This window comes from Myxocyprinus asiaticus, chromosome 37 (assembly GCF_019703515.2).
Source record: "Myxocyprinus asiaticus isolate MX2 ecotype Aquarium Trade chromosome 37, UBuf_Myxa_2, whole genome shotgun sequence".
Classification (NCBI taxonomy): domain Eukaryota; kingdom Metazoa; phylum Chordata; class Actinopteri; order Cypriniformes; family Catostomidae; genus Myxocyprinus; species Myxocyprinus asiaticus.
In genome coordinates this window covers 13,420,172-13,447,759 of record NC_059380.1, presented here as the reverse complement: position 1 = coordinate 13,447,759, position 27,588 = coordinate 13,420,172, and the positions used below count along the sequence as shown (strand labels likewise).

General features: G+C 36.5%; 1 protein-coding gene across 2 annotated transcripts; it reads right to left on the bottom strand.

Annotated features, from left to right (window-relative positions):
- On the bottom strand, nucleotides 1-27,478 carry LOC127428063 (EGF domain-specific O-linked N-acetylglucosamine transferase-like). Of its 2 annotated transcripts, XM_051676113.1 has the most exons (16): nucleotides 27,409-27,478; nucleotides 22,831-23,072; nucleotides 21,966-22,066; nucleotides 17,811-17,919; nucleotides 12,668-12,762; nucleotides 12,431-12,535; nucleotides 12,044-12,150; nucleotides 10,116-10,219; nucleotides 6,962-7,054; nucleotides 6,761-6,832; nucleotides 6,233-6,319; nucleotides 5,438-5,506; nucleotides 5,176-5,237; nucleotides 4,950-5,069; nucleotides 2,423-2,525; nucleotides 1-657 (listed from the first exon to the last, which is right to left on the bottom strand). In XM_051676113.1, the coding sequence occupies exons 2-16, from the start codon at nucleotides 23,026-23,028 to the stop codon at nucleotides 511-513; spliced, it is 1,572 nt and encodes a 523-aa protein (XP_051532073.1). In that variant the 5' UTR covers nucleotides 23,029-23,072; nucleotides 27,409-27,478; the 3' UTR covers nucleotides 1-510. The 2 variants fall into 2 exon arrangements, with proteins under 2 accessions (XP_051532073.1, XP_051532072.1); XM_051676112.1 differs by lacking the exon at nucleotides 27,409-27,478 and having other exon boundaries at nucleotides 22,831-23,229.
- Nucleotides 27,479-27,588: the final 110 nt, after the last annotated feature.

Genomic DNA, 27,588 nt, shown 5'->3' with positions numbered 1-27,588 from the left:
TGAGGGGGACCTACACAATATCAGGCAGGTGGTTTTAAAGTTGTAGCTGATCGGTGTATGTCTTCAAAGCTTGAAATGATCAGTTGACCTTGAATTTGCTTCTCGTGTTAAAAAATGCTAATCAAAATCATTCTACAATAAATCATAAAACTGCACTCAAATCAGCTATAAAGTGTAGCCTCAGCAAAAACAAAAGTTCAATGCCCACACATACTTGAAGAAAGGTATATTAGAACACCAAAATGACCATTCAAACCAATATGTCTGCCAATAAAGTTGTGAGGTGTGCGCTCTTTAGTGAGCTACTCAGTACCTCCAGGTGCCACCGTAACAGCCAGAGAAACAATAACAGCGCAAACTAAATATATAAAACACACACACACAAAATCTTAATTTAAAATATGCATTCACATATCAGACACTTTTGTAGGTAAAGCATAGCTACAACTGTAGGAGTGGAGGGATAGTCGGAGTGTGTTCAGCTATGTGTGTGCTCTGCTGGCTTATGGCCTACAGCTCATCTCTGGCTTGATTTGTACGCCACTCTGGGTGCCGGGTCACATGTTCAGCCGCCAGCAGGACTAACCGCATGAACTCCTCTAATTCAAAAGAGTAGTTGGTAAACTTAGGATGTTCTCCAAGAGTAGGGTGATGACCCTGAGACAGACAAAAATGAGGAAATATTAGTAAATCATTGGGACATTATGCATGTGCAATGGTCCCACTTAACAAAATATAAATTTCATTGCATTAAACTAAATTATTAAAGGAAGCGATATCTGCAAACAAATGATGCTGGACCTTTTCTCAGAACTAATTTCACTTTTTTGTTGTGCAATTACTCAACTGGTCCCAGTGTGTTGTTTCTGCGTTTTGCCACTACACGGTAGTATTGTTTTATCATTTAAAACCTAATAAACTTCTTCTGTGAAATGTTTTGCTTGACAAGTATGCTTTTTCTATGTCCTACCTTTCTTTAAAATAAATACCACCTGGTTTAATATTTTGCTATCTAACGCAATAACATCCGTATATTTTTAAGTGTGGCTTAAGTGTCCAAAGACTGAATTAAAAGTATAAATTTAGTATCACCACTTACACAGAAAGTAATTTCAATGCTATACACCGATCAGCCACAACATTAAAACCACCTGCCAAATACTGTGTAGGTCCCCCCTGTCCCGCCAAAACAGCGCCAACCCGTATCTCAGAATAGCATTCTGAGATGATATTCTTCTCACCACAATTGTACAGAGCGGTTATTTGAGTTACCGTAGACTTTGTCAGTTCGAACTAGTCTGGCCATTCTCTGTTGACCTCTCTCATCAACAAGGCATTTCTGTCCACAGAACTGCCGCTCACTTTATGTTTTTTTGTTTTTGGCACCATTCTGAGTAAATTCTAGAGACTGTTGTGTGTGAAAATCCCAGCAGATCAGCAGTTACAGAAATACTCAAACCAGCCCATCTGGCACCAACAATCATGCCACAGTCCAAATCAATGAGATCACATTTTTTTCCCCATTCTGATGGTTGATGTGAACATTAACTGAAGCTCCTGACCCGTAACTTCTTGATTTTATGCACTGCTGCCACACGATTGGCTGATTAGATAATCGCATGGATGATTGTTGGTGCCAGATGGGCTGGTTTGAGTATTTCTCTAACTGCTGATCTCCTGGGATTTTCATGCACAACAGTCTCTAGAATTTACTCCGAATGGTGCCAGAAACAAAAAACATCCAGTGAGCGGCAGTTCTGTGGACGGGAATGCCTTGTTGATGAGAGACGTCAACAGAGAATGACCAGACTGGTTTGAACTGAAAAGTCTACGGTAACTCAGATAACCGTGCTGAGAAGAATAGCATCTCAGCATGCGGGTTGGCGTTGTTTTGGCGGGACGAGTGGGACCTACACAATATTAGGCAGGTGGTTTTAATGTTGTGGCTGATCGGTGTATAGTAATAGTTATATTAATAATAATAGATTTAATATAGTTAATTGGAGTGATTCCCAGGCAGCAGTGTGTGTGTGTCTGTGTATGTGTGTGTGTGTGTGTGTGTGTGTGTGTGTGTGTGTGTGTGTGTGGGGGCGTGTTTGTGTGGTTTACGAGGAAATTTGTTTAGGTTACAAACTGGTAATTACAAGGGTATTATGCTATAAATGTGGTTTAAGGACATTTTCTAGTGTCCCCATAATTCAAATTGCTTAAACATACTAAACAATGTATTTTTGAAAATGTAAAAATGCAGAACGTTTTTTGTGAGGGTTAAGTTTAGGGGTAGGGTTAGGGGACAGAATCTATAGTTCGTACAGTATAAAAATCACTATGTCTCTCGAGAATCCTCATAAGGATAGCCGCACCAACATATGTGTGTGTGTGTGTGTGTGTGTGTGTGTGTGTGTGTGTGTACTCTCTTCACCTTATCCTGGGGGAACACTTTGTCCCTTTTCTGCCAAGTCATATAATGGACTCCCCTCAGTCGGGCCAGATCGCGGTAGCAGCTCTCATCTTGACAGTTGTACCTGTGGCATAAAGAAAGAGGGATGCTTTATGTCCCAAACTTAGCAGGCAGCGGCCAACAAAGCCACCGCAGACTCAGTTTGATGGATAACTGTTTAATTAGGCTGTATTTCACTGTCACACATACACAGTCAGAGCCAGACTCAGCTCAGTTAGACACACTTCCCTCCTCCATAACACATGCTCTACATTAGACTAGTAAAGCACAGAAGGTTGTGTGGCACACAGGTGGACCTCATTCACCACTTATCTTATCTTATCTTGCCCAGATGCCGCTCGGCCCCGCCCTGCTCGCCACAGGTTGACTGTACACGCAAGTATGATGGAATTAATTTGTGCACTGGGTAGACATGTAACATGACATGCTCTCACCAAGTCAGCATCGGATGTCAGACGAACAAACGCACACGGGAATACGTCTTTTCATTCAAAAAGCATACTGTGAATTTACAGTATCAGTAGTGAAAAAGAAAGAAAATTTTTAAAGAAACATGCAGAATATATCCTTGTTGCGATCATAAGAAAAAAGATGCACTCTTTGAAGTGGAGTTATTGGATTCATACAGTGGCCCCAAAAAGTATTTGGGCACTTAAGCTATACTTCAAAATTAGGGCTGGGAAATTTAATTGGCAAATGGTAATCAATGCATTTTGCATTTGACTCCACTTACACACTCGACTCGACTGCACATCCTACCAAAGATACTGATTATGTGGAGCAGTGCATGCTTATTTATTACACGCAAAGCATGTGCCGGGCATAATAAACATGGGAGCAGATTTGCTGAACGGAGAATGCAGACTTCACCCGCAAGAGGTGAACCAAGCTACCGGAAAGCTGCCGTACCTCTTTGCATCGCCTGAAAACACTCACTGGCTTTCATCTGAACCAGTGTCAAAAGCAAAACCGCGAAACAGAGACTCAAGTGTGTGCGCGATAGAGAAGGACCTGGACGTTCAGCAAGCTACTGCCAGGTATACATGTAAATACTGAACGGCAGCCAGAGATAATAATAGTCTTGAGATTTTTAACTTCAGCAAATTAAACTTCAGCATTCAACATGTTTTATAGCTGTATGTATAGTGTCTGATAGTGCATTGGCAATGTATTCTTAAGTTTCTCTTGCCAATAAAGTTTGGATATAAATTGAATCTGCTCATTTGATCCGATTATTAAAAAAAGTCCGCTGGAAAATGCCAAAAGAACGTTTAATTACAGTATGTCCACTGATTTTATGGCATGTATATATACATATAATTGTATCAAAGATTAATACCTGTAAAAATGTGTCTAATTAACTAAGATTACATTTAAGTTAATTTGAAGTATAAATTAAATATGTTTATGATGGTTTTTATACATGTTTGTTTTAATGTACCATGTACCATAATGTAATCGTGATTAATCACAGAAAACTGAACTTTGATTTAATCGATTCACAGCCATATTTAAAATGTATGCAGGATTTACATTAGATAACACATTATCAAACCAAGTGGTATTTATTTTAAAGATAGTACAAGCATATTTTTCAAGCAAATTATGTTGCAAAAAGAAGTTCCTAAATCCTATATCCAAAATCCTAAATTTAAACACTGCAGTTGGTCACCATAAACCGCTCATAAACCATTTATAACTTTAACAAACATTGTTAAAGTTAAAAAGATTTAAGAACATTCACTAACAATGAACAATACATTTACAGCACTTATTAATCTTGGTTAATTTTAACATATCCTATTACTAATATATTTTTTTAATTTAAAGTTGCATATGTTAACATTAGTTAATTGTAATGAACAATACATTAGTTACTGTTCATTGTTAGTTAATGTTCTTAAATGTTTTTACCTTTAACACTATTTGTTAAAGTTATAAATGGTTTATGAACATTAACTAATGTTAACATATGCAACTTTAAATTACAAAAATATATTAGTAATAGGATATGTTGAAATGAACATTAACCAAGATTAATAAGTGCTGTAAATGTATTGTTCATTGTTAGTTAATGTTCATAATCCATTTATAACTTTAACAAAAAATGTTAAAGTTAAAAACATTAATATATATTTTTAATTTAAAGTTGCATATGTTAACATTAGTTAATGTATTCTGAACTAACAGGAACTAACAATAACTATTACTAAATATTGTGTTTACATAAATTAACATTAACTGAGATTTAAAAAATGCTGTAAAAAAAATTGTTCGTTTTTAATTCATGCTAATGCATTTACTAATGTTAACAAATAGAACCTTATTGGAAAGTAACTTTTTTTTAAGTGCCTTGTTTGTAGCACTTTAAAACTGTATTTAAACTGTAAAAAAGTATTTACATTCATGAAGGTAAAAAAACACTGCAATGGAACAAAATTGAACACACAGATCACTTCGAGAGCAGAGAAGCACACATGCCACATACAATTCAAATATGACGGCCCAGTCAGGAAGGAAGAGGAGGTGGGTCAGTCCAGCTCCATGCATCCCAATGAAGATATCAGAGTTGTGTGTGATGTGGATCTGCTCCAGAAACGGCATCTCTCTACGAACACACGTCACCTTTCAATCAGTGCTGAGCCTAATGCAAACATCAAATCAACTATCTCCAAAGAAACTGCTACATTTAAAAAAAAAACTAAATTACCCACTTGTATTTGTAATCCACCAGTTTGACCTCAAATAAAGGCACTGTCTTCAGGGCATTTATAAGCTGCACACACACACACACACACACACACACACACAGCAGGGATTCAGAGGGTGATTAACGAGACCTCACACTCATGTGGACAGAGGCCAAGTAAATCGAGGCTTTTTACCAAGCAGAAGTCTCCAGCAAATAAGAGTTTAAATAGGCAGTTAAGGATCCAGAGTGATAAATCAATGATGAGCAAAGAGTGAGCTTCTCACCTCCTGCTGGTTTATTATTCTACGGTACTCAGTGCTTCTTGCCAACAGTGTGACACGAACTTGGCCCTCCTGACAAAGTAAAAGACATTACATTCAGATGTTGTATGTATTCAGACACACAGTACAATATGTTTGTGTCTGAAGATATATTTTTGGAACATGTATAATCCATTATCAATATGCATTCATAATTATTATTATTCATTAAACTATACATTTAGGTGGGCAAAGAGAAAGCAAATGTAAATAATGTTTGTGAGAAGACAGAACTGGGCTCCCCCATTGACAAGACAAACACAATGACAATATGTAGAGATAAGTTATACAACAGCACCATCTAGTGACAGACAGAACAACCATGGCAGTGATTATATGACCTCATATTATAAACATTATTGCAAATCCACCTACACAAGAGCCTGTGGCACAGACTATTGATACTATGGCATATACTAAATAATATTTTATGGCTTTTTTCTATAAAGGTGACTTCTATGTGTGAATGTGTCAGGAAGACAAAGGGGTGAGTCTAAGTGATTTGATGAGCAGCTGAAATAGGGTCAGGGCCAAGTGCGCACACACACACACATACACACAAACACACACACACACACACACACATTCCTGTTGCCACAGATTTATGCCAGCTGCATGTTGCAGCCCAACGAAACAATGTAGCATATAACAGTTCCAAAATTACTGCAAGAAACAAGTGTGTTCAAGTATACAGTACAAGAAGCATTACTATTATGAGTATATTTTTGTGTGCGTTTATGCATTGTGCAATATTATTACCTTTGGTCCCTCTTGCGGGATGTTGAGTCGATAAAGTACATGCTGGGAAAACGCCCTGAACATCCCCTCACTGTGGCAGTCAGAGATCTATCAAAGTACACAAACATATTGCACAAAAACAGTCACAAAAGCATTCATCAGTTATATCTACCACACACTCACACCACATGCCATTTGCACATACAGGGTGATAGAATTTTAAACATCAGGATGATTTAAGCGACAGCACCAGATGAGTTCAGTTTCATACAAGGCAAATATTCTATATAACACACCCACAGCTTCCGCCAATGTCATGCAGAGATGCATTAACATAGACACATGACAGCAGATGTAGAGCCAAAATGAACAAATGCAAAAAAAAAAAATAAAAATAAAAAACATGAGCACAATAGTTAATACAGTTAAGGAAAAATGGCGAAGGAGCATGACTAGCAACTAGGATTTTGGAAATGTAAGAGCATAATGCCAGAAATTATTCAAGCAATGTTTTTTGTCTATGTGTGTGACTATGATTAGGATACGTACAAGGGGGGTGTTGTAGAAAAGACCATATCGCATTCTCGGAAGGAGAGAGAAAAATGCGTCTCTGAAACACACCTGTGAAAAATATTAACTTTAAATTGTATATTAATAATATATTAATAATAATAATATTAACTTAAATATTAACTGGAAAAGTGGCACATGTGAGAAAAGGTGATGCGATACATCGTAAAAGTCTTTTACCCTTTTGGAGTCAAAGTTTTTGAGGTGAATTGTGTCATAATCCGAAAAAGCCTGCCATGTTTCACTGAACAGGTCTCCATACCCATACGCACTCTGATAGACAAAACAAAATTAATTGCATTAACTTTTTCTTTAATTTATGTCAAATTGAATGGTAAATGAAGCTGGTTTTGTGTTTATTAGAGGCACTTTCTTAGCTTTGAATTAAAGTCCACCAGTTTACTCCTCTTCATGTTGCTTCAAACTGGTTTGACTTTCTTGCATCCATGGAACACTAAAAATATGTCCTGAGTGTTCTTTTCCATACAGTAAAAGAGAATGGGGATGGACAAAAAAGCATCAAAAAAAAAAAGCAAAGAAGTCAGTGCGACTCATTAGCTACAATATATTACAACCATTTATGTAGATGTACACTGTGACTGAACAGATTGAAATATTAATCATTATTTGAAAATGTTGCCATATGCTATAGCTTTCAAATCTCATTCATGCTTCCGAATCTACAAAATTAAGCAGGTCATGATTGTCACAAGACACGAAAGAACCAATGCCTTTTAAAGTCATTGCTGAGTCGTACGGATCTCTTTTATGGTACATTTATGGTGGGGTTTTTTTGTTTTGTTTTTTTTTGGAGCTTGACAGCCCCTGGTCACAATCGCTATGTGAAAAGATCACTTTGGACTTGGAATGTCATCAACTATCGATACATTTTTCGGAACTTTATTTTCTTATGCGTTTTTGAGGCATCGATATATCAACATTAGCCGGCATTTAAATTAGAAGCCTAATTTGTGTGCTTTCCAATTCACTTTCAGTTGGCCTTCTGTTCAATGTAGTCTGGCGTAATAGCTTTGAGAGACCACAAGAGGGTGATGTAACATTTACTGAAGTCGTATGCACACCCGACGAAAAGCCCCACGTAGCTGGGCAATGGCAACAGATGCCGGAGCGGCGGTGTACGTACCTTCATAGAAAATACCTGTTTTGAATTTTAGAATGCACCACTGCCATCCGCCAGACGTATCCTGTGTGCGACCCCCTTTAAGTTACCCTGCCGCTCACACTTTACCAAAGTTGTGTTGAGTAATATGTATGAAGAAACAAAAACTACTGTGCAACGAGTAGCCCTATATATATCTTAAAAATTGCTGATATACAGTAGATTGATAATCATCTGGAACATTTTCTGATTATCGATGCAGTAAAAGTTGGCCATTCAACAAAATTTCTTCTTTTATGTTTTACAGAAGCAAGAAAGTCACACAAGTTTGGAACATCATACAGGTGAATAATTGATTATAAAACTACCATTTTTTTGTAAATTATTCCAGCATTGCAACAAGGAGGCATAATCTTGTGATATTTTTTAGACTTAAGGAATAAACCCATTGAAATATTTACTGTGATTATTAAAGGGATAGTTCACCCAAAAATGAACATTCTCTCATCATTAACTCACCCTCATGCCATCCCAGATGCATATGACTTTCTTTCATCTGCTGAACACAAATGAAGGTTTTTAGAAGAATATCTCAGCTCTGTAGGTCCATATAATGCAAGTGAATGGGTGCCAAAATTTTGAAGCTCCAAAATTCACAATAGGGCCACATAAAAGTACTCCAGACCACTCTGGTGGTTAAATCCATATCTTCAGCAGCAATAGGATAGGTGTGGGTGAGAAACAGATCAATATTTAAGTCCTTTTCCATTCACCTTCACTTTCTCCTTCTTTTGTTTTTTGTGATTCACATTCTTCCTGCATATCGCCCCGTACTGGGCAGAGTGGAGTATTTATGATAAAAATTATTTAAATAGTGATCTGTTTCTCACCCACACCTGTCATATTGGTTTAGAAGTTATGGATTTAACCACTTGAGTCATATGGATTACTTTTATGCTCCCTTTGGAGCTTCAAAATGTTGGCCCCCATTCACTTGCATTGTGAGGAACTACAGAGCTGAAATATTCTTCTAAAAATCTTCATTTGTATTCTGCAGAAGAAAGAAAGTCATACACATCTGGGATGCCAGGAGGGTGAGTAAATCATGAGAGAATTCTAATTTTTGGGTGAACTAGCCTGTTAATCATTCAAACAGACCTGAAAATCATAGGTAAACCTCAAATACCACATACAATCATTGTCTTGAAACTTGCCCATGTCCAGTCTAAACTTGATCTGAAAGAAATGCTCAAATGCTAAACTCTGTATATAAGTATTAATATAAGTATGAATATTTAAGATCTAGCTACACTCCCAAATCTAGGTGTTGTCTTTGAAACCTTAGAACACAGTATATTCTAGATTTAGGTCACGTCCACACTAATCCGTTAAAGTTTGAAAACTCTGTCTTCAGTTTCCTAACATTTACATTTTACATTTACATTTGGCAGACGCTTTTATCCAAAGCACCTTACAGTGCACTTATCACAGGGACAACCCCCTGGAGCAACCTGGAGTTAAGTGCCTTGCTCAAGGACACAATGGTAGTGGCTGTGGGGATCAAACCAGCAACATTCTGCTTACCAGTTCTGTGCTTTAGCCAATTATGCCACCACCCATCCATTTTTGGTGGAGGCTTAAACGTAGAAAAATGAATGTATTTTCAAATGAAAACATATTAGTGTGGACGTGGCCTTACCAATCTAGCTAATAGATGCTGTCTTACCTAAAATACTCTCCTTAACCTGTCTGGATTACAGTTTCTAATCCTTGTTTTCTTAATCTCTCTTATCTACTACCAAAGCAACAATCCAACAGCATGATTCAAAGTCTGGCATCATGGAAATAATGTTAAGAAAATCAAAAATATTAGCTCTATTTTATATTTTTAGGTGGGTTTTATTTGGCACACTCAGACACATTGTTTCATGAAAAAGCCTGCCTCCTTCTCCACACCCATCATTCTTCCCTCTCTTCCTCATCCTTGAAACACTATTGCCTGAACAATAGGCAGGATAAGGTTTCCTCATAAGTCACTCTATTTTCTGCCCACTGTTTCCTCTTTATCTTTTCAGCACTTGACCACCTGAAACGGAGGCAGTACATTCAACATCAAACCTTCTGTTAATGTGTTTTCTAATCCTGACAAGTAAAACTTCTCTTTGTAACAAGTGCTCCAAGTCCTCATGTTTTTGAGCGTGTTAGAACACTTACCGTGTCCCACATGACAATGTTTATGTCACGGCTGAAGGAATTGTTCAGGTGTTGGGATATGTATAGGTTAACAAAGTCACAGAAATGATGGTACATGTTAACTCCTGCAAAATACACATGAAACATGCAAAGGGCATTACATTTTTTATTTATTTATAAAAAATCACAAAGCATGTGAGCCTAAACCTCTGTGAAAGATAAACATAAAAAGACCCATGAACATTAATCAGGTTAGACACCATATTTAATTTGAGACATATTTAAAATGAAAACGAGGCTCTGAGGGATAGAATGATTCTGTTCAATGTCGTTGATCATTCAGATGGAAGAACATTGAAAATACGTCTTAAATTGTGAAAACATGGATTGTGAAAATTAGAAGTGGTCTAGGATATTAAAGGAATAGTTCACCCAAAAACAAAAATTGTGTCATAATTTACTCTTTACTCATAATTTATTCATAATTTACCCTTATCGATAACTTGCATTGTTTTAGTGCAAAACATTGCAAGTTCTCACGTGAACACACAAGCCACAACAAACTTCTCTCATGCAGTCATAAACACACAACAGGCTTCAAAATCTGAACAGAAAAATTACTTAAATTGTGTTGGTTAGTCGGCTTGAATTCATGAGGTGTGTGTTGTTGAACGAGCTGATTTGGCTATCTATGTGAAGTTGACCAATCAGGAGAAGGCGTTACAACTTGCACAATCTATGAAAACTGAGTGTTCATGGAGATTTTACACATTTGTAATGAGAAGGATTCAACAGAAAGGTCATTCTAAGGCTACATTTAGCGCCATGTAGCATCTATTATAATGATATATACACAATATTTAATATTTTATTATATTATATTTAATATTTTATTTACTCCACAAGTGAGAGTCGGATGAAACCAAGGACTTCTAGGATGAAAGTTCTACCTGTCTATCAACCGTTGTGCTAAAACAAGAGTTTAAAACTTTGCCAGCTACGAGCGGCTGTAAAACGCATTCACATGGACAGAACCTCACGGATCTTATTAAGTATGTTTGATATCTGCAGTGACACAGATGAGAAGCAAGCACATCTGAAGCACAATTATACAGGTACTCCACTGAAATAAATCAGAATTCTGCACTAAACGTCATGTTTGCGCATCGAATAAATCCAAGTATAATTGTCAGAAACGGTGTGCCTTATACTTTCCAATCTTAGACATTTTGTGTGCGTTCTTATCATACAGTAAATGGCAGTAACACACTGGCATAATGATTGATGTATGCAGTCGTGAAACCAGACAGCCTCCCCTCAAAATTCAATCTTTAATAATCTGGAATAATTATCAGTCAATGTTTAAATAAATCTGTAAATGATGGAGAGTTTTCAGTTAAAGGTGCTGTAAGTGATTTGTTTCGGTTTTGCTCTCAAAATTATCTTTGGAGGGGGCATGGCTAATTCAAAAGCTCAGTCACGTGAAAGCTTCAGAAAACTGGCCATACCCGTCTTCTTTTTTTATTTCTAAATTGCAAGCTATTACCGCCACAAGGAATTAAAATCTCATCCTATGGCTTAATGTTTATAATGAAAAATAGCATGAAAATTAACGAGACTGCTTCGGAATTAGCCAGGTCGTACAGTCATGTCGTGTACCACTGCATCTGTACAATTATCAGATAAACTGACTCGTAACATGTGCAGGGGCTCGCGACCTCTTGAGTGTCAGAACTCGCATCATGTACATCCGGCCTAAGAAAGAAAGTCATATGGGTTTGGAAAGACATGAGTGGGAGTAAATATTTTTTTGGTGGACTATTTCTTTAAGGCAGTAACACCTAATGAACAGACTGTAATTTTATCCTTCACAGCTTTGTTTTCATTCATGTAAAATGAAATATACCCTGACTAAAGTCCAGTATCCCACATATGCACAAACTGATCACCTGCATCCAGCTTCATGAAGACAGTGGGTCTATCGATTATGACATCACAATGCTCATCAACTGAGGGGAGGAAGTCAAGCTCGGAGTATGTCTGCAATTCAGCAAACCTGAAAGAGGAAAATCCCAGAGGTCTGATTGAATGATGACATAATCTTCATTTTTGGATGAACAATCAAGTTCACCCACAACTCCAGATTACAGAGATGACATACTGCATGTTTATCGCATATCCAAGCAATATAAGTATGAGAAGAGTATTATAGTGAAATATGTTTTGAAAGGGGAGAAACAAATGCATTTAGCCAAAGCAAAAGATTTCTATTTGCAATAAAAGCTTATATATGGATTGATGTTTTCAGCAATTTTATTTAGACAAAGGTTATTTACCAAGACTGAAGAGGGCTTTTGTGTGTCCCTTCAGCAGTGAGTGCTTTACTATTAAGGCTGCAGTGACCACCAATCTCACCCTTTTCCAGGAAATCCTCTTTATACCTGCAGTGACATAAGAGGAAGGGAGATGGAGAGAAACAGTGGGGAGTCAATTAGACAGGAAATTCTCACAGCAGCTCTATCAGACAGAAAACAATTTCAAACAGATCTGCATTTTCCTTGACCTCCACTGACCTCTCATGACCTCTGCGGGAATTCCTTAAGTCCAGGTACAGATTTGTGGCCCTGCAGAACCGCATATGACTTGTGCACTTCAGAGAAGAATCTCCCTTTAGAAATCGGAACGTATCAGTAAGTCACATTCAAAAGAGTGAGGGGCCATTCACACCAAATGCGTTTTTGCGTCCGTCTCCACAGTTTTCTATGTAAATATGCACTAGATGGACATCTTTGATCGCTGTGCCTCGTCTGTGCAGGAGCATCAGGTTTGTTAGATGCCGTGTCAAGTTAAAAATATGGAGTGACTATTTGCACTAGGTGTAAATAGCACCTGCCACACAGCAGCTATTTGCACTCCAATAGTCTAGTGGAAACACAGAAAATGAAGATAAACTGCACCCCCTAGAGTCACTGCAGTTTTGTGAGGACTGCTTTTTTCGTGCGGACTGCCCATATTTGAATCCGCCTTTTGTCCAACTATTTCCCATCCAGTTTCCTGTCTTTACTCTTTATATATTTCCTTTAATACTACTGTTATTAAAGGTGAAGTGTGTAACTTTTTATGTCAGAATACTAGGGCTGCCCACTAATAGTCAACCAAACGTTAGTCGATAAGAAGAGTCTTGGTTGACCAAGTTTTGATTGGTCGGTTGGTCGCAGAAAAAAAAAAAACTCCACAGGAAGTGGCGAAGTCACGCAGTCAGTGACAGACAGACATGATCGTTTAAACGGCTGGTCCATGTAGTAATTATTTATTCACATTCAAACCAACGAACACCAGTACTACCGATGGTTGGACACTAGGTGGTACTATGGGGTAATTTTCGTTAAGCGGGGTTAAGTTTCAGCCTACACAATAAAGCAAGACACCTTGATTTTTAAACTTTGAACTTTATTTTTTATCTAACTAAAAATTCAAATGAAACTGGAAAAAAATTAAGTGCAATTAAAATGTGTGTTGTTCAACTTTTTGAAAGATGGCTTTACAACAGTTGTGAAGGGAAACATCTCTCTGGCAAAGAACCTATATATATATATATATATATATATATATATATATATATATATATATATATATATATATATATATATATCGCAATATCCAATTACATCGGCAACCCCCGGGCTGAGGGATCGGTGAATATTCTTGCTTTAGTGATTCTGCATTGAAAATTAATTTATTTAAAAAATAAAAAACTTAATCAAATACATTTCTAAATTCAAATTGCACTCCAAATGAAGCAATTAAAATAATGAAGTGATCAAAAAAATTATACATATATATGTAACCACCTTTCCATTTAAGTGCAAGTATCCATCTAAACATGCAGGCTGAAAATTACACAAATGAAGACATAAAAACAATTATAAATGTAAAAATAATAATTATAATGATGATAATAATCATTGAAATATAAATCATGGTTCGAGGTGAACGTGTTTTTGTATTATTTTATGTTTTAATCACAGATGTATAGGCTGCAGAGTTGGTCACAATGGAAATAAAGTGAACTGAACTCAAAACACCTCCTGAGCTGAGATGTCTGAGGTCATTTGCAGCACTTATAGACGATACTGTTTTTGCAACAAAAATAAAAATTCAGAAGACAGAAACAAAGAAAGAGTGAGAACCTTTTACATGCGCGTGTTCCACGAGACTGCACGCCTCTATAAAAACAGCGTGTCATACATGCGCATAAACGGCTTTTATGTCATCTGTTCTTAATAATATAATAAAGTGTTTCTTTAAACATATGTCTGTATGTCTACAGGCAAATTATTTGTAATATTCATTTGATAATAATAATAGCCTAATAATAATAATAATAATAATAATTTAATACATTAATGGGAAACGAGCCAAATATCGTCTTGACATCGTCAAAGGCATCAGCTATTGGCGATCACTCTGAAGATCGTCGATCCCCGAGATCATCTGTCGGCACAACCCTAATGTGCATTCTCTCTATAAATTAACAAAAAGTTCAGACAGTCTACTTTCTGGTTTTTCCAACACCAGAATCATTACCGCATTTGCCAGTGTCACTGTGGCTCGCTTTGTGCGTGCGCTTGTAAAATGTATATTTTAAAGGCTCATTATTACGGTTTAGTATTTCTCTGTAATGTAGAACAGTGTTAGCTATGTTACTTATAACATTCATTCTCAGCCCTGGAACTCAAACCATTTTCTGATGCCCCACAAAAAATATATATTTAAGTAATTAAATTAATATCATAAATGTGCGACAACTAGTCGACTAATGGCTTAAATTAACGACTACTAGTTGACTAGGAAACTCTTTGGTCGGGGGCAGCCCTAAAAAAATACTAGGTGTGTAACGGTTCAAATTTCTCATGGTTCGGTTTGTATCACTGTTTTAGGGTCACGGTTTTGGTATGGTTCAGTATTTGCTATGTTAAAGGGACAAAAAATATTACTGCCAAATCCAAAGAAAAAATATTCTATTTGGTAACAGACACTTCAAGAGATTTTCCCTCACTACAAATCACCATGGTTTTAATACAGTAACCATAGTTTAAACATTGTATTTGTAGTAAAATCATAGTAACCACAAAATTAACATGGTTACTGTCATGGTTACAATACTATAGTAAAATCAAGGTTACTATATGGAAACTACAGTATTATTGTTGTAAAAAAATGGTTAATTGTATCAAAACCATGATTTCTGCTAAGAAAACCATGGGGACAACATTCCTTGTTATTACAGTCATGGTTACTACAATATTACTATAGGTAAACCATAGTTAATTTTCGTTAGGGTCCTTAATTAAAAAAAACAATTTTTTTATTTAATTACTAACTCAACATTTTAAATTAATACCTGCATTATTACGCGACATGCATCAACATCAAACTCAACTCAATGTATATTCAAAATTCAGAATCTGTACAGCACAATAGAAGAAATAAACTTGCTATTAAAATGAAAAAGAGAATGGATATCGTAATGTGGATATCGAGTATTTTAATCATACGTGGAAATCTCATATCTTCATCAACGAAGTAAGGTCAACATAACTTTGGCTATGAACACCCCAAGCACTTTAGTTCTTGTTTTTTATGTCTGTCCGATCTAGCACCGAGTTCTTGCTTAAAGACGGAAGAGATTGTGTCTGTGTGCAGTTTCGGGCTCACCGCACGCTCTATATCCTCGGGTGATGTCGGCGTAAATAGCTAATCAAATATCGATGTATTACCATTATACGGCACTCACGTCGAGCAATGTCTGCAAACAGTGCCTGTTTTGTAAATGTTTTTTGACTATCGCTGTTGTAATTGACTGCATAAAGAAAACTTTCCCAGACAGGAGACTTAAATGACGCAGGGGCTTGTTTTCTCCGCTTGCCATTTTGCCAACCAACACATGCAGAACTGTGATGTCATCAACTGATTTAACACACAGTTAATATCTGTAGAAAGTTGACCCATGTGAAACACAGGCGGAGTGTGTCCATCTACAGAGCCATACAGGTGCATTAGCGGAGGTTACAACTTCGCATGTCTATTTGCCGCTTTATTTTCTTCACCAAACTGTATGATCCAGATGCGTTATTAAACTAGAGATGAACCATGGAGCAAATGCTTACCGAACCGTGACTGGCGAACCATACGGTTCGTTTTTTTACCGAGAACCGTTACACCCCTACAAAATACGTTCTACTTTCCCAGTTTATTGTTAATCGACAACTTTAAGTAAGCTATTCGTGAGTTTACCTCCCTCAAAAGTATAAACATTGAGCTTCCCAGGCACTATCAAAACAGTGAAGTTTATATTTTGTGTGGCCCACCCTACTCCACCCATCCCATTCTAGCTAAGCCAATAGCGTGAGTTTGGGCCATGACAACTTGAACTAGCTGTTCAGCCGGGAGAATATGAACAACCATGGCAGTCTTGTACAAACTAAAAGAAATGTAGCTTTGTCTACAGATGTTAAAGCCAAAATTCTGAGACATGCTAAAAGAGACAGAGAACAGAGTAAAACAAGAGTGAACATTGGTGTCGCATTTAAAAGGTGGAGGACACACACACACACACACACACACACACACACACACACACACCACCACCACCAATGATGAGATCGCTCTAGCAAACGGGAGTGCCAATGACGCAAGTCGCTAATAGGTTCCTTATCGAGTTATGTTATCGGACAGCCAGATTTCTTTGCCACGCTTTCTGCCCAGTGTGTTTATCTTATAGTGGCCTTGTTCATTACAACGTTAAATGTTTATCACCTTTTATTTAGTATTGCCTATTTGTTCATAGGGAATCAGAGAGTGCAAAAGGGCATGATGAGTCTAAGGGGTGTTGGCTAAGGTTGTTTGAAAACATACTTTATTTTTGTAATTCCGTTTGGTGCCACTAGTAGCGCAGAAATGACAAACTTCACCTTTAAAATAATAAATAAAAAATTATATAAAGATTGATTTCCTCACTGTGATTTGGTCCTGGTGAAGGTTAGGAGTTTAGAGAAAAGTTTGATTCGGGTAAAATTAACCATGGTTTTACTATAGCAACATTGTAGTAACCATGTTTTTAGGCTGAAGACAGTTTTAATGCAAGTAACCATGGTGTTACTACAGTATTATGACGATAATCCAGTAACCATGTTTAATTTTGTGGTTTCTATGATTTTACTACAAAATTCCATGGTGATACTACGATTACTGTAGTAAAACCATGGTTAGTTTTTCTAAGGTAAGGTTAGGTTTAGGGGTGGGTGTAGGGTGTCAGCGGGACTCTAAATAAACACAATAATGTTAGTATTTAATAGAGATGCAAATAGTATCTGCCACTGTTTGCAAATAGCATCTAACCTGTTCAGTCTGAACAGTTTTAAACTTGTCTTCACACATTTTTTCTTCTTCACTATTACTTGGATATGTAAAGAATAAATAGAAGCAGTAATATTTCAAACAGCCCACAATCCAACATCTTTAGCTCAGCGCTGAAATTCAGTGGCTCAAATTCTGGAAGTGGGCCAAGAACTTCAGCTTTAACACAGAAATGACAGAGTAGCTGAGGTAAAGGCTTGAACAGACAGTTGGGCAAGTGAGATGTGAGCTTTAGAGATAATGAAGATCAGAGAGCAAAGAGGAAGGTGAGATAGAAGGAAAGAGATGGAAACTCACAGGACTTAATGGCTTGCACAATGTCTTCATCTCACTGAGTCGCTCTCCCACATAGCCAAAATCTGCCTGCTTCCAGAACAATTCCTGGGCGGCCTGAATAGAACTAGCCCTAAAAAAAAAAAAAGTCAGGGAGACAGCCATTATTAATATTTTGAATATATATTCTGAACAGGTCGTCTTTAAATTGAGGGTCAGGTCTTAAAGGGATAGTTCACCCAAAAATGACACCCTCTCATGATGTTTCAAAGAATCCAAATGAATTCCTTATTTTCTGTGAAAAATCTTTTTCCACACAATGAAAGTGAATGGTGACTGAGGCTGTCTAGCATCTCCTTTAGTGTTCATTTCATTTTGGAAAAAACATGAGGCTGAGTAAATTATTACAGAATTTTCATTTTTGGGTGAACAATTCCTCTAGGTCATGTTAACCCTTTGATGCATGGAGTCCACTACAGTGGGCAGATTTTTAAAAGCCATTTTTAACCATTCAGAGTATTACATCCAAACCACCACGGGTGATTACCTTTAACCCTTACCCATAATTCTATATGGCTGTCCTCTTAATATTTTATTGTGGTTTATATATATATATATATATATATATATATATATATATATATACACGTATATTTATGACAACATAAATTCAAAAAGGCTGACAAAAGTGGTAAATTACCAAGTACCTCCGGAATATTTATTATTATTTTCAATAGAAGTATACAAATTGCTATGTAACTCTATCAAATATATCAACACATCTCTCAAAATTTGATGATATTGTTGTATGATATGCCGATTCATTAATCAAATTAACTGCAATTAATCGCATAAATATTTGCTGAGAAAGGCTCTCAAATAACAATAATTCAATATATTATGATTACATAATTATAAATAGTTACATTTAAATAATTATATATATTATAAATATTTCAGATCAAATTCAGATTATATTTTAGAATTCAGATCATTAAAATGCATTACTGTGGCAGACGAGTTAAGCATTGATAAGAAAATACAAAAAGAGGCTTTAGAAGGCAATATGTTGTTTATTTCTATATTATTAAACATAAGCCTGTCACTGGCCTACTGTCCACACCAATCTAATTTATAATAAAAAAATTCAATCTGTCCGAGATAGATTTATTATTATAAGGCTTTTCTGTGGTCTGTTGTCTGTACAGCTACATGATTCTTATTCAGCTGGAGTTTTGCTTGCTGCCCCCTGCTGAAAACAGGCAGTACTTCAAGCTTAAATGGCTCCAATGGTAGGAAAATTCCCTATTGTATTCTGGGTACATGATTAATTGCATTAATTTTCTTAACACATTATTTTTATATAATTAGTCTAATTTAATTAACATGTTAAATCGACAGCTTTACTCAAAATACATCATTACATTAAGATATTTTTTACATTGTAATTTAATAATTCAGACTTCAGAGGTTTAATATCAGTCCTTCCACTCTTGAGTGGCACAGTTGAAGAATAGGCTGCATTCAAATATGAGTAACTTGTGTTAGTAACAGTCATTGGTTGGGCTAAAAAAACAACAACTTTGCTTTCCATGTAAATAGGGTTTGCAGTGCAAATTAAATGTGATTGTTTAAGAAGTTCACTGGTGTAAGGAAACAGAATGGATTTCATGAACACAGGACAGTATAGGCAACTAAGGGTATAACACAACTTATGTGATATTTGACATGAATGAAAACGTGGCTGTGAGGCGGATAGAATTAGAGTCTCAATGGCATCCACTGTATAAAGCTATAAAAAGCTCCTAGATCACATCTGATTATATATACAGGTGCATCTCAATAAATTAGAATGTCGTGGAAAAGTTCATTTATTTCAGTAATTCAACTCAAATTGTGAAACTCGTGTATTAAATAAATTCAGTGCACACAGACTGAAGTAGTTTAAGTCTTTGGTTCTTTTAATTGTGATGATTTTGGCTCACATTTAACAAAAACCCACCAATTCACTATCTCAAAAAATTAGAATATGGTGACATGCAAATCAGCTAATCAACTCAAAACACCTGCAAAGGTTTCCTGAGCCTTCAAAATGGTCTCTCAGTTTGGTTCACTAGGCTACACAATCATGGGGAAGACTGCTGATCTGACAGTTGTCCAGAAGACAATCATTGACACCCTTCACAAGGAGGGTAAGCCACAAACATTCATTGCCAAAGAATCTGGCTGTTCACAGAGTGCTGTATCCGAGCATGTAAACAGAAAGTTGAGTGGAAGGAAAAAGTGTGGAAGAAAAAGATGCACAACCAACCGAGAGAACCGCAGCCTTATGAGGATTGTCAAGCAAAATCGATTCAAGAATTTGGGTGAACTTCACAAGGAATGGACTGAGGCTGGGGTCAAGGCATCAACCACACACAGACATGTCAAGATATTTGGCTACAGTTCGTATTCCTCTTGTTAAGCCACTCCTGAACCACAGACAACATCAGAGGCGTCTTACCTGGGCTAAGGAGAAGAAAAACTGGACTGTTGCCCAGTGTTCCAAAGTCCTCTTTTCAGATGAGAGCAAGTTTTGTATTTCATTTGGAAACCAAGGTCCTAGAGTCTGGAGGAAGGGTGGAGAAGCTCATAGCCCAAGTTGCTTGAAGTCCAGTGTTAAGTTTCCACAGTCTGTGATGATTTGGGGTGCAATGTCATCTGCTGGTGTTGGTCCATTGTGTTTTTTGAAAACCAAAGTCACTGCACCCGTTTACCAAAGAATTTTGGAGAACTTCATGCTTCCTTCTGCTGACCAGCATTTGAAAGATGCTGATTTCATTTTCCAGCAGGATTTGGCAGCTGCCCACACTGCCAAAAGCACCAAAAGTTGGTTAAATGACCATGGTGTTGGTGTGCTTGAATGGCCAGCAAACTCACCAGACCTGAACCCCATAGAGAATCTATGGGATATTGTCAAGAGGAAAATGAGAAACAAGAGACCAAAAAATGCAGATGAGCTGAAGGCCACTGTCAAAGAAACCTGGGCTTCCATACCACCTCAGCAGTGCCACAAACTGATCACCTCCATGCCACGCCGAATTGAGGCAGTAATTAAAGCAAAAGGAGCCCCTACCAAGTATTGAGTACATATACAGTAAATGAACATACTTTCCAGAAGGCCAACAATTCACTAAAAATGTTTTTTTATTAGTCTTATGATGTATTCTAATTTTTTGAGATAGTGAATTGGTGGGTTTTTGTTAAATGTGAGCCAAAATCATCACAATTAAAAGAACCAAAGACTTAAACTACTTCAGTCTGTGTGCACTGAATTTATTTAATACACGAGTTTCACAATTTGTGTTGAATTACTGAAATAAATGAACTTTTCCACAACATTCTAATTTATTGAGATGCACCTGTATATATATATATATATATATATGTATGTATGTATACATACACTACCGGTCAAAAGTTTTGAAACACTCATTCTTTATTATAATTTTTTTTCACATTTTACAATAATAGTAAAGTCATCAAAACTATGGAATAACATAAATGGAACTATGGGAATTATGTTGTGACTAATCAAATTCCAAATAAAATCAAACCTGTGTTATATTTTAGCATCTTCAAAGTAGTCACCCTTTGCCTAGAATTTGCAGACATGTACTCTTTGACATTTTCTCAACCAACTTCTTGAGGTATCACCCTGGGATGTTTTTTAAACAGTATTGAAGGAGTTCCCATCTATGTTGGACACTTATTGGCTGCTTTTCTTTATTATTTGGTCCAAGTCATCAATTTCAAAACCTTTTTTTTTTTTTTTTATTACATTTCAGATTTATAATGAAATAAATTAATATGGTGGCACAAATATATTTTTGTCTAGAAAACTAATTTCAAACATTTATGCATACGCCTTCAGATCAAAAGATTTTTAAGATCATGAGAAACATTTCAGTCAAGTGTTTCAAAACTTTTAACCGGTAGTGTGTGTGTATAGGTATATATATATATATATATATATATACACTTGAAGAAAAGTCCATGTTATTTATCAACTACCCCTAAGCCATCATGAGGACTTACTTGTACATAAATAGAAAGTTAGGAATAGTGAGACGTGCAGAAATGTTAAAGAAAAATATTTATATTTCACTCTTTTGAGTAGGTCAGCGAAGAAAGGCGTACCATCCCAAATCAAGACTGGTACACACAGGATAGCTGAACCTGTGCTCTGGAGAGCAATTCTTTTCATAACCCCAGCAGGCCTTCCTGTGCAGCAGAGCATCCTGCCATAGCCAACAAAGACAGAGCTAAGTGTACACCATTGCATCATAACATCACATATATAATCATCTTCTGGTCTATATATTTTTTTTTATTCAGATTCCCATTTGCTTCCACAAAGTGGTCGCTAGTTGTTCTGGGGTCCACATAAAAATACACAATTCAGATTTAACAATATACAGTATGACTTTTCACATTTCACTCACCTTACAATGAACAATTAATACAATTTAATAATTATAAAATGTATGCATAAAAGAATGACAATTAAGTAAATAAGTAATGGAAAAACTATGACAAAACTCTTTCAGCAGTGAAAGTAATACAGTATATAATATAGCAAATAATAAACCTATTTGTTTGAGTCTTTATATAGTAAAAATATATAAAAAATGAGTAATCAAGTAAAAAACAATACTGATTCTGTATTGTTTAAGCTGTACAATAGTGCAGCACAATTAATTAAATAAAATAATTGAGATTACAATTAAGGCTGCCACAATTATTTAATTGTGAAAAGTGTCAATTACAGAATTCACTTTAGGTATACTCCAGTTATGTCTAAATTTTCTAATTAGAATGTGTTTTTTTTTCTTCAATGCAATATTGAGCATTGTAACCAATCCGAGCACCAGACAGCTACTATTCCCAATTCTAATCTGTACGTTACATCTGACAAGCTAAAAAAAAAACTCTTCAGAACCGTATACTACTTATATAATGCCAACTCCAGCAAACATAAAATTAAAAAAAGTAAACAGCTTACTTTAAAAGGGCAAAGCGGGTCCTCTTTGCAGAGTTTGGCCACAAGTTTGTTGTTGTGCAGATAGAACGGAATATGCTGCTGGGGCAGTGCCAGGCTGCCGTAGTCGAACTGTGGTTTGTGGCTTGCGTCCTGGCCACTGTCTGTGGTGGAGGTGGTTTTATAAATACAGACTAGCCACAGAGCTACTAGCAGCAGCATATTCCCTCAAGCCACATGGAAGGAACCACACTGGCTCTCAGCACCTACAATCATATATGAGGAGAGAGAGAGACAGACAGAGCACAAAAGTGTTTAGAGAATGAAAACAAATGACTTACAGGGGAGGACAAACACCAAAGCTCTGGAAGTAGCTACAATGTGGGAACCCTTAAATGAACGGATCTTACTCATGTGATACTTCTACCACAGGAAGTATAAGTGACCTTTTTCCTTCAATTGTTTAAGCAATAAGGCCAGGAACGAGGGAAATTAATATCAAAACAAGTACACATTCTGTTCATAGCTTGTGGGCGTGCAACGACTGTGGGAATGCAAGCTGCCATTCACAGACATACTTGTAGCCAGCATTAAGTTTTTCAGCAATTTGTGCTACAGTAGCTCTTCTGTGGGATCAGACCAGACGGGCTATCCTTCGCTCCCCATGCACATCAATGAGCCTTGGGCACCCATGATCTTGTTGCCGGATCACCGGTTGTCCTTCCTTGGATCACTTTTGGTAGGTACTAACCACTGCATACCAGGAACATCCCACAAGACCTGCCGTTTTGGAGATGCTCTGACCCAGTTGTCTAGCCATCACAATTTGGCCCTTATCAGAGTCGCTCAGATCCTTACGCTTGCCCATTTTTCCTGCTTCCAGCACATGAAATTCAAGAACTGAATGTTCACTTGCTGCCTAATATATCCTACCCCTTGACAGGTGCCATTGTAATGAGATAATAAATGTTATTCACTTCACCTGTCAGTGGTTTTAATATTGTGGCTGATCAGTGTATACTTACAGTATATTAATTCACACTTCAAAAGTAGGCTTTTCTATACAGCTGCTGCAGGGTTGGTGCACATTGTATTAGGAAGCTTCATAAACAGCTGCAGGGCCTTCCCTAACCCCAGTGAACCTGACCTAACATGGAATATTGCCTAAAGCTCTTGTCAGCGACAAGTGTTCTCTTCCATACTAACAATGGTTTAAGTATGCTGGGAGCATTTGCTACTTATGTGACATCCATTATGAATTTAACAGCCCTAAAAGTAACTGCAGTGATTGTTACTGCTAATAAATTAATATGGGATCTCCTGCAAACAGTGTAAGAAGCTCTTAGAAATATTTTATTGTAGAAAGTCTAGAAACAATAACTCAACTATGGTATTTAGGCAGAAACTATGGTTACCATGGTGATTTTTGTTTTTGTGAGGGAAATAACTAACTGCTTTGCTGTGTTGCCTGTAATTACGACAATGTAATTACAGATTCTTGCAAAATAAAAAAACCCCATGGGAAAATCAGTGTGCAAGTGAGGATGTCATTCTGAAACTCTCATATCTAATAGAATGTGACAGTGAGAACTTTAAATTAATCATTGAATGTATTCATTGAGCAATCCCTTGCAAAAAATTTTTTTTAAATCAGCCCAAAATACCAGTTACAACAGTTAATGTTACAACAATAAAACAGTTTTAACTTGGTATTAGCAACCACTGTTATTAAAAAAATATTATATATATATATATATATATATATATATATATATATATATATATAAAATATATAATATAAGGGTCACTGACAAATAAGGCTGTCAAAGGTGATAAAAATGATAAATATTTTAAATATCTACTTTAAAACATGTCAGGTTTATAGAAATGCAATATTTGTGTCCATGTTGGTTTCATTCATATGTAGCATTTTCTACCAATAAATAAATAAATAAATCGATTGAATTACCTTAAAATTTCTGAATAAATTCCAGAGACTGTTGAGCGTGAAAATCTCAGGAGATCAGCAGTTACAGAAATACTCAAACCAGCCCAACAAACGAAACAACAAACAACAAACGAAAACAAAAAATATCCAGTGAGCGGCAGTTCTGCAAATGGAAATGCCTTGTTGATGAGAGAGGTCAACAGAGAATGGCCAGACTGGTTCAAACTGACAAAGTCTCCGGTAACTCAGATAACCACTTTGTACAATTGTGGTGAGAAGAATATCACCTCAGAATTCAATTCTGAGATGCAGGTTGGCGCTGTTGTGGCGGCACGAGGGGGATCTACACAATATTAGGCAGGTGGTTTTAATGTTGTGGCTGATTGGTGTGTGTGTGTGTGTATATATATATATATATATATATATATATATATATATATATATATATATATATATACATACACACACACACACACACACGCACACACACACTGGTGGCCAAAAGTTTGGAATAATGTACATATTTTGCTGTTTTCGGAAGGAAACTTTAATTCACCAAAGTGGCATTCAACTGATCACAAAGTATAGTCAGGACATTACTGATGTAAAAAAACAGCACCATCACTATTTGAAAAAAGTCATTTTTGATCAAATCTAGACAGGCCCCATTTCCAGCAGCCATCACTCCAACACCTTATCCTTGAGTAATCACGCTAAATTGATCATTTGGTACTAGGAAATCACTTGCCATTATATCAAACACTGCTGAAAGCTATTTGGTGCGTTAAATAAAGCTTAACATTGTCTTTGTGTTTGTTTTTGATTTGTCACAGTATGCAATAGACTGGCATGTCAAGGTCAATATTAGGTCAAAAATGGCAAACAAAAGAAACAGCTTTCTCTACAAACTCATCGGTCAATTATTGTTTTGAGGAATGAAGGCTTACAATGCTTGAAAATGCCAAAAAACTGAAGATTTCATACAAAAGTGTACACTACAGTCTTCAAAGACAAAGGACAACTGACTCTAACAAGGACAGAAAGAGATGTGGAAGGCCAGATGTACAACTAAACGAGGATAAGTACATCAGAGTCTCTAGTTTGAGAAATAGACGCCTCACATGTCCTCAACTGACAGCTTCACTGAATTCTACCCGCTCAACACCAGTTTCATGTACAACAGTAAAGAGAAGACTCAGGGGAGCAGGCCTTATGGGAAGAATTGCAAAGAAAAAGCCACTTTTGAAACAGAAAAACAAAAAGAAAAGGTTAGAGTGAACAAAGAAACACAGACATTGGACAACAGATAATTGGAAAAGAGTGTTATGGATCTTAACCCCATTGAGCTTTTGTGGGAACAGCTAGAATGTAAGGTGCGTGAGAAGTGCCCGACAAGACCTCCACATCTATGGCAAGTGCAACAGGAAGTGTAGGGTGAAATGTCACCTGAGTATCTGGACAAACTGACAGCTTGAATGCCAAGGATCTGCAAAGCTTTCATTGCTGCACATGAAGGATTTTTTGATGAGAACTCTTTGAAGTAGTTTTAAGAAGTTCTGAACATTTTTTTCAAATAGTAATAGTAATTTTTCATGTTATTAATGTCCTGACTATACATGTGATCAGTTGAATGCTACTTTAGTGAATAAAAGTACCAATTTCTTTCCATAAGAGCAAAATCTGTACATTATTCCAAACTTTTGGCCGACAGTGTAGATATATTTATTTATTGCAAATATCAAGTTTTGAGTTACAGATACCAAGGATTTTTACTTAGGGTTACTCCATTTGACTTGAACAAAATGTCCATGTAAACAAAATATATGTAAAACAAAATTATGTTTTTAATAAATAGATAGATAGATAGATAGATCTTATATTTCAAAAAGACTTTGAGACTCAAAAAGACTCATCAAAGTAGATGTACAGTACATTCAAGTAATTGTCTTGTGTAGCTATATTGTATTTATGTATTTTACAAAAAAAAAAAAAAATACCATCACGTCGATGACCCATAAATAAAATTACAGAAAGAATCTAAAAGCTTCTTGCATTGTCTGAAGGATATTATTTTATTTTTTATTTTTGTGACTATACAGTCGTAACAGTGCCTGTATTAACAGGTAATTTGGCAGAAACTATGTTTATGATGGCTTTTGTACGGAACATTGAACTCTTAGCTCAGATGTTTAATTCAGTCTCTATGTGATCTGTCTAGACAGAGTAGATCAAATGGATTAAAGACGCGCTGTCTACAGATCCTACACCTACATGTTGGATTTTAGAAACCTCTGAATATTTGCCCATAAATGGTAACGGTTGGTGGCGTCTGCAGTAATTAAGAATGGGAAAGTTTTCAAAAGCTGCACTAAGCGTAGAGAGAGACCTGCACCGACACATAACGATGCCAAAATAATTATAACAGTCAGAGTTAGAGACCGCAGCAGACACAAAGGCTTGACACGTTGCCAGGGTCATGAGCATTCACAGATATCTCACCAATAATTTAAGCTACCTTTATTACATAAAATACATAACCGCAATGATGAATTAACGTGCCCACAACTTTAGACTTTATTTAGAATTTCAGGACTTCGGAGACAGTCACACCCGTACTTGTCACCGGAATTTAGTTAAAGTAAATTTGGTCTTACCTCCTTGGAGAAACTAAAGAGAAGCAATGTGAGCATTGAGCGATGCAGTCGCCATACTACCGGAAACTATCAGCCGGCATGCGTTACTATTATTAATCGCAAGAGGGTGCAATAGGTCCTAATTTTACACTGTTTCTCAACAACGAAGCAACCATCCATGAAATCTGGGAAATAACATTG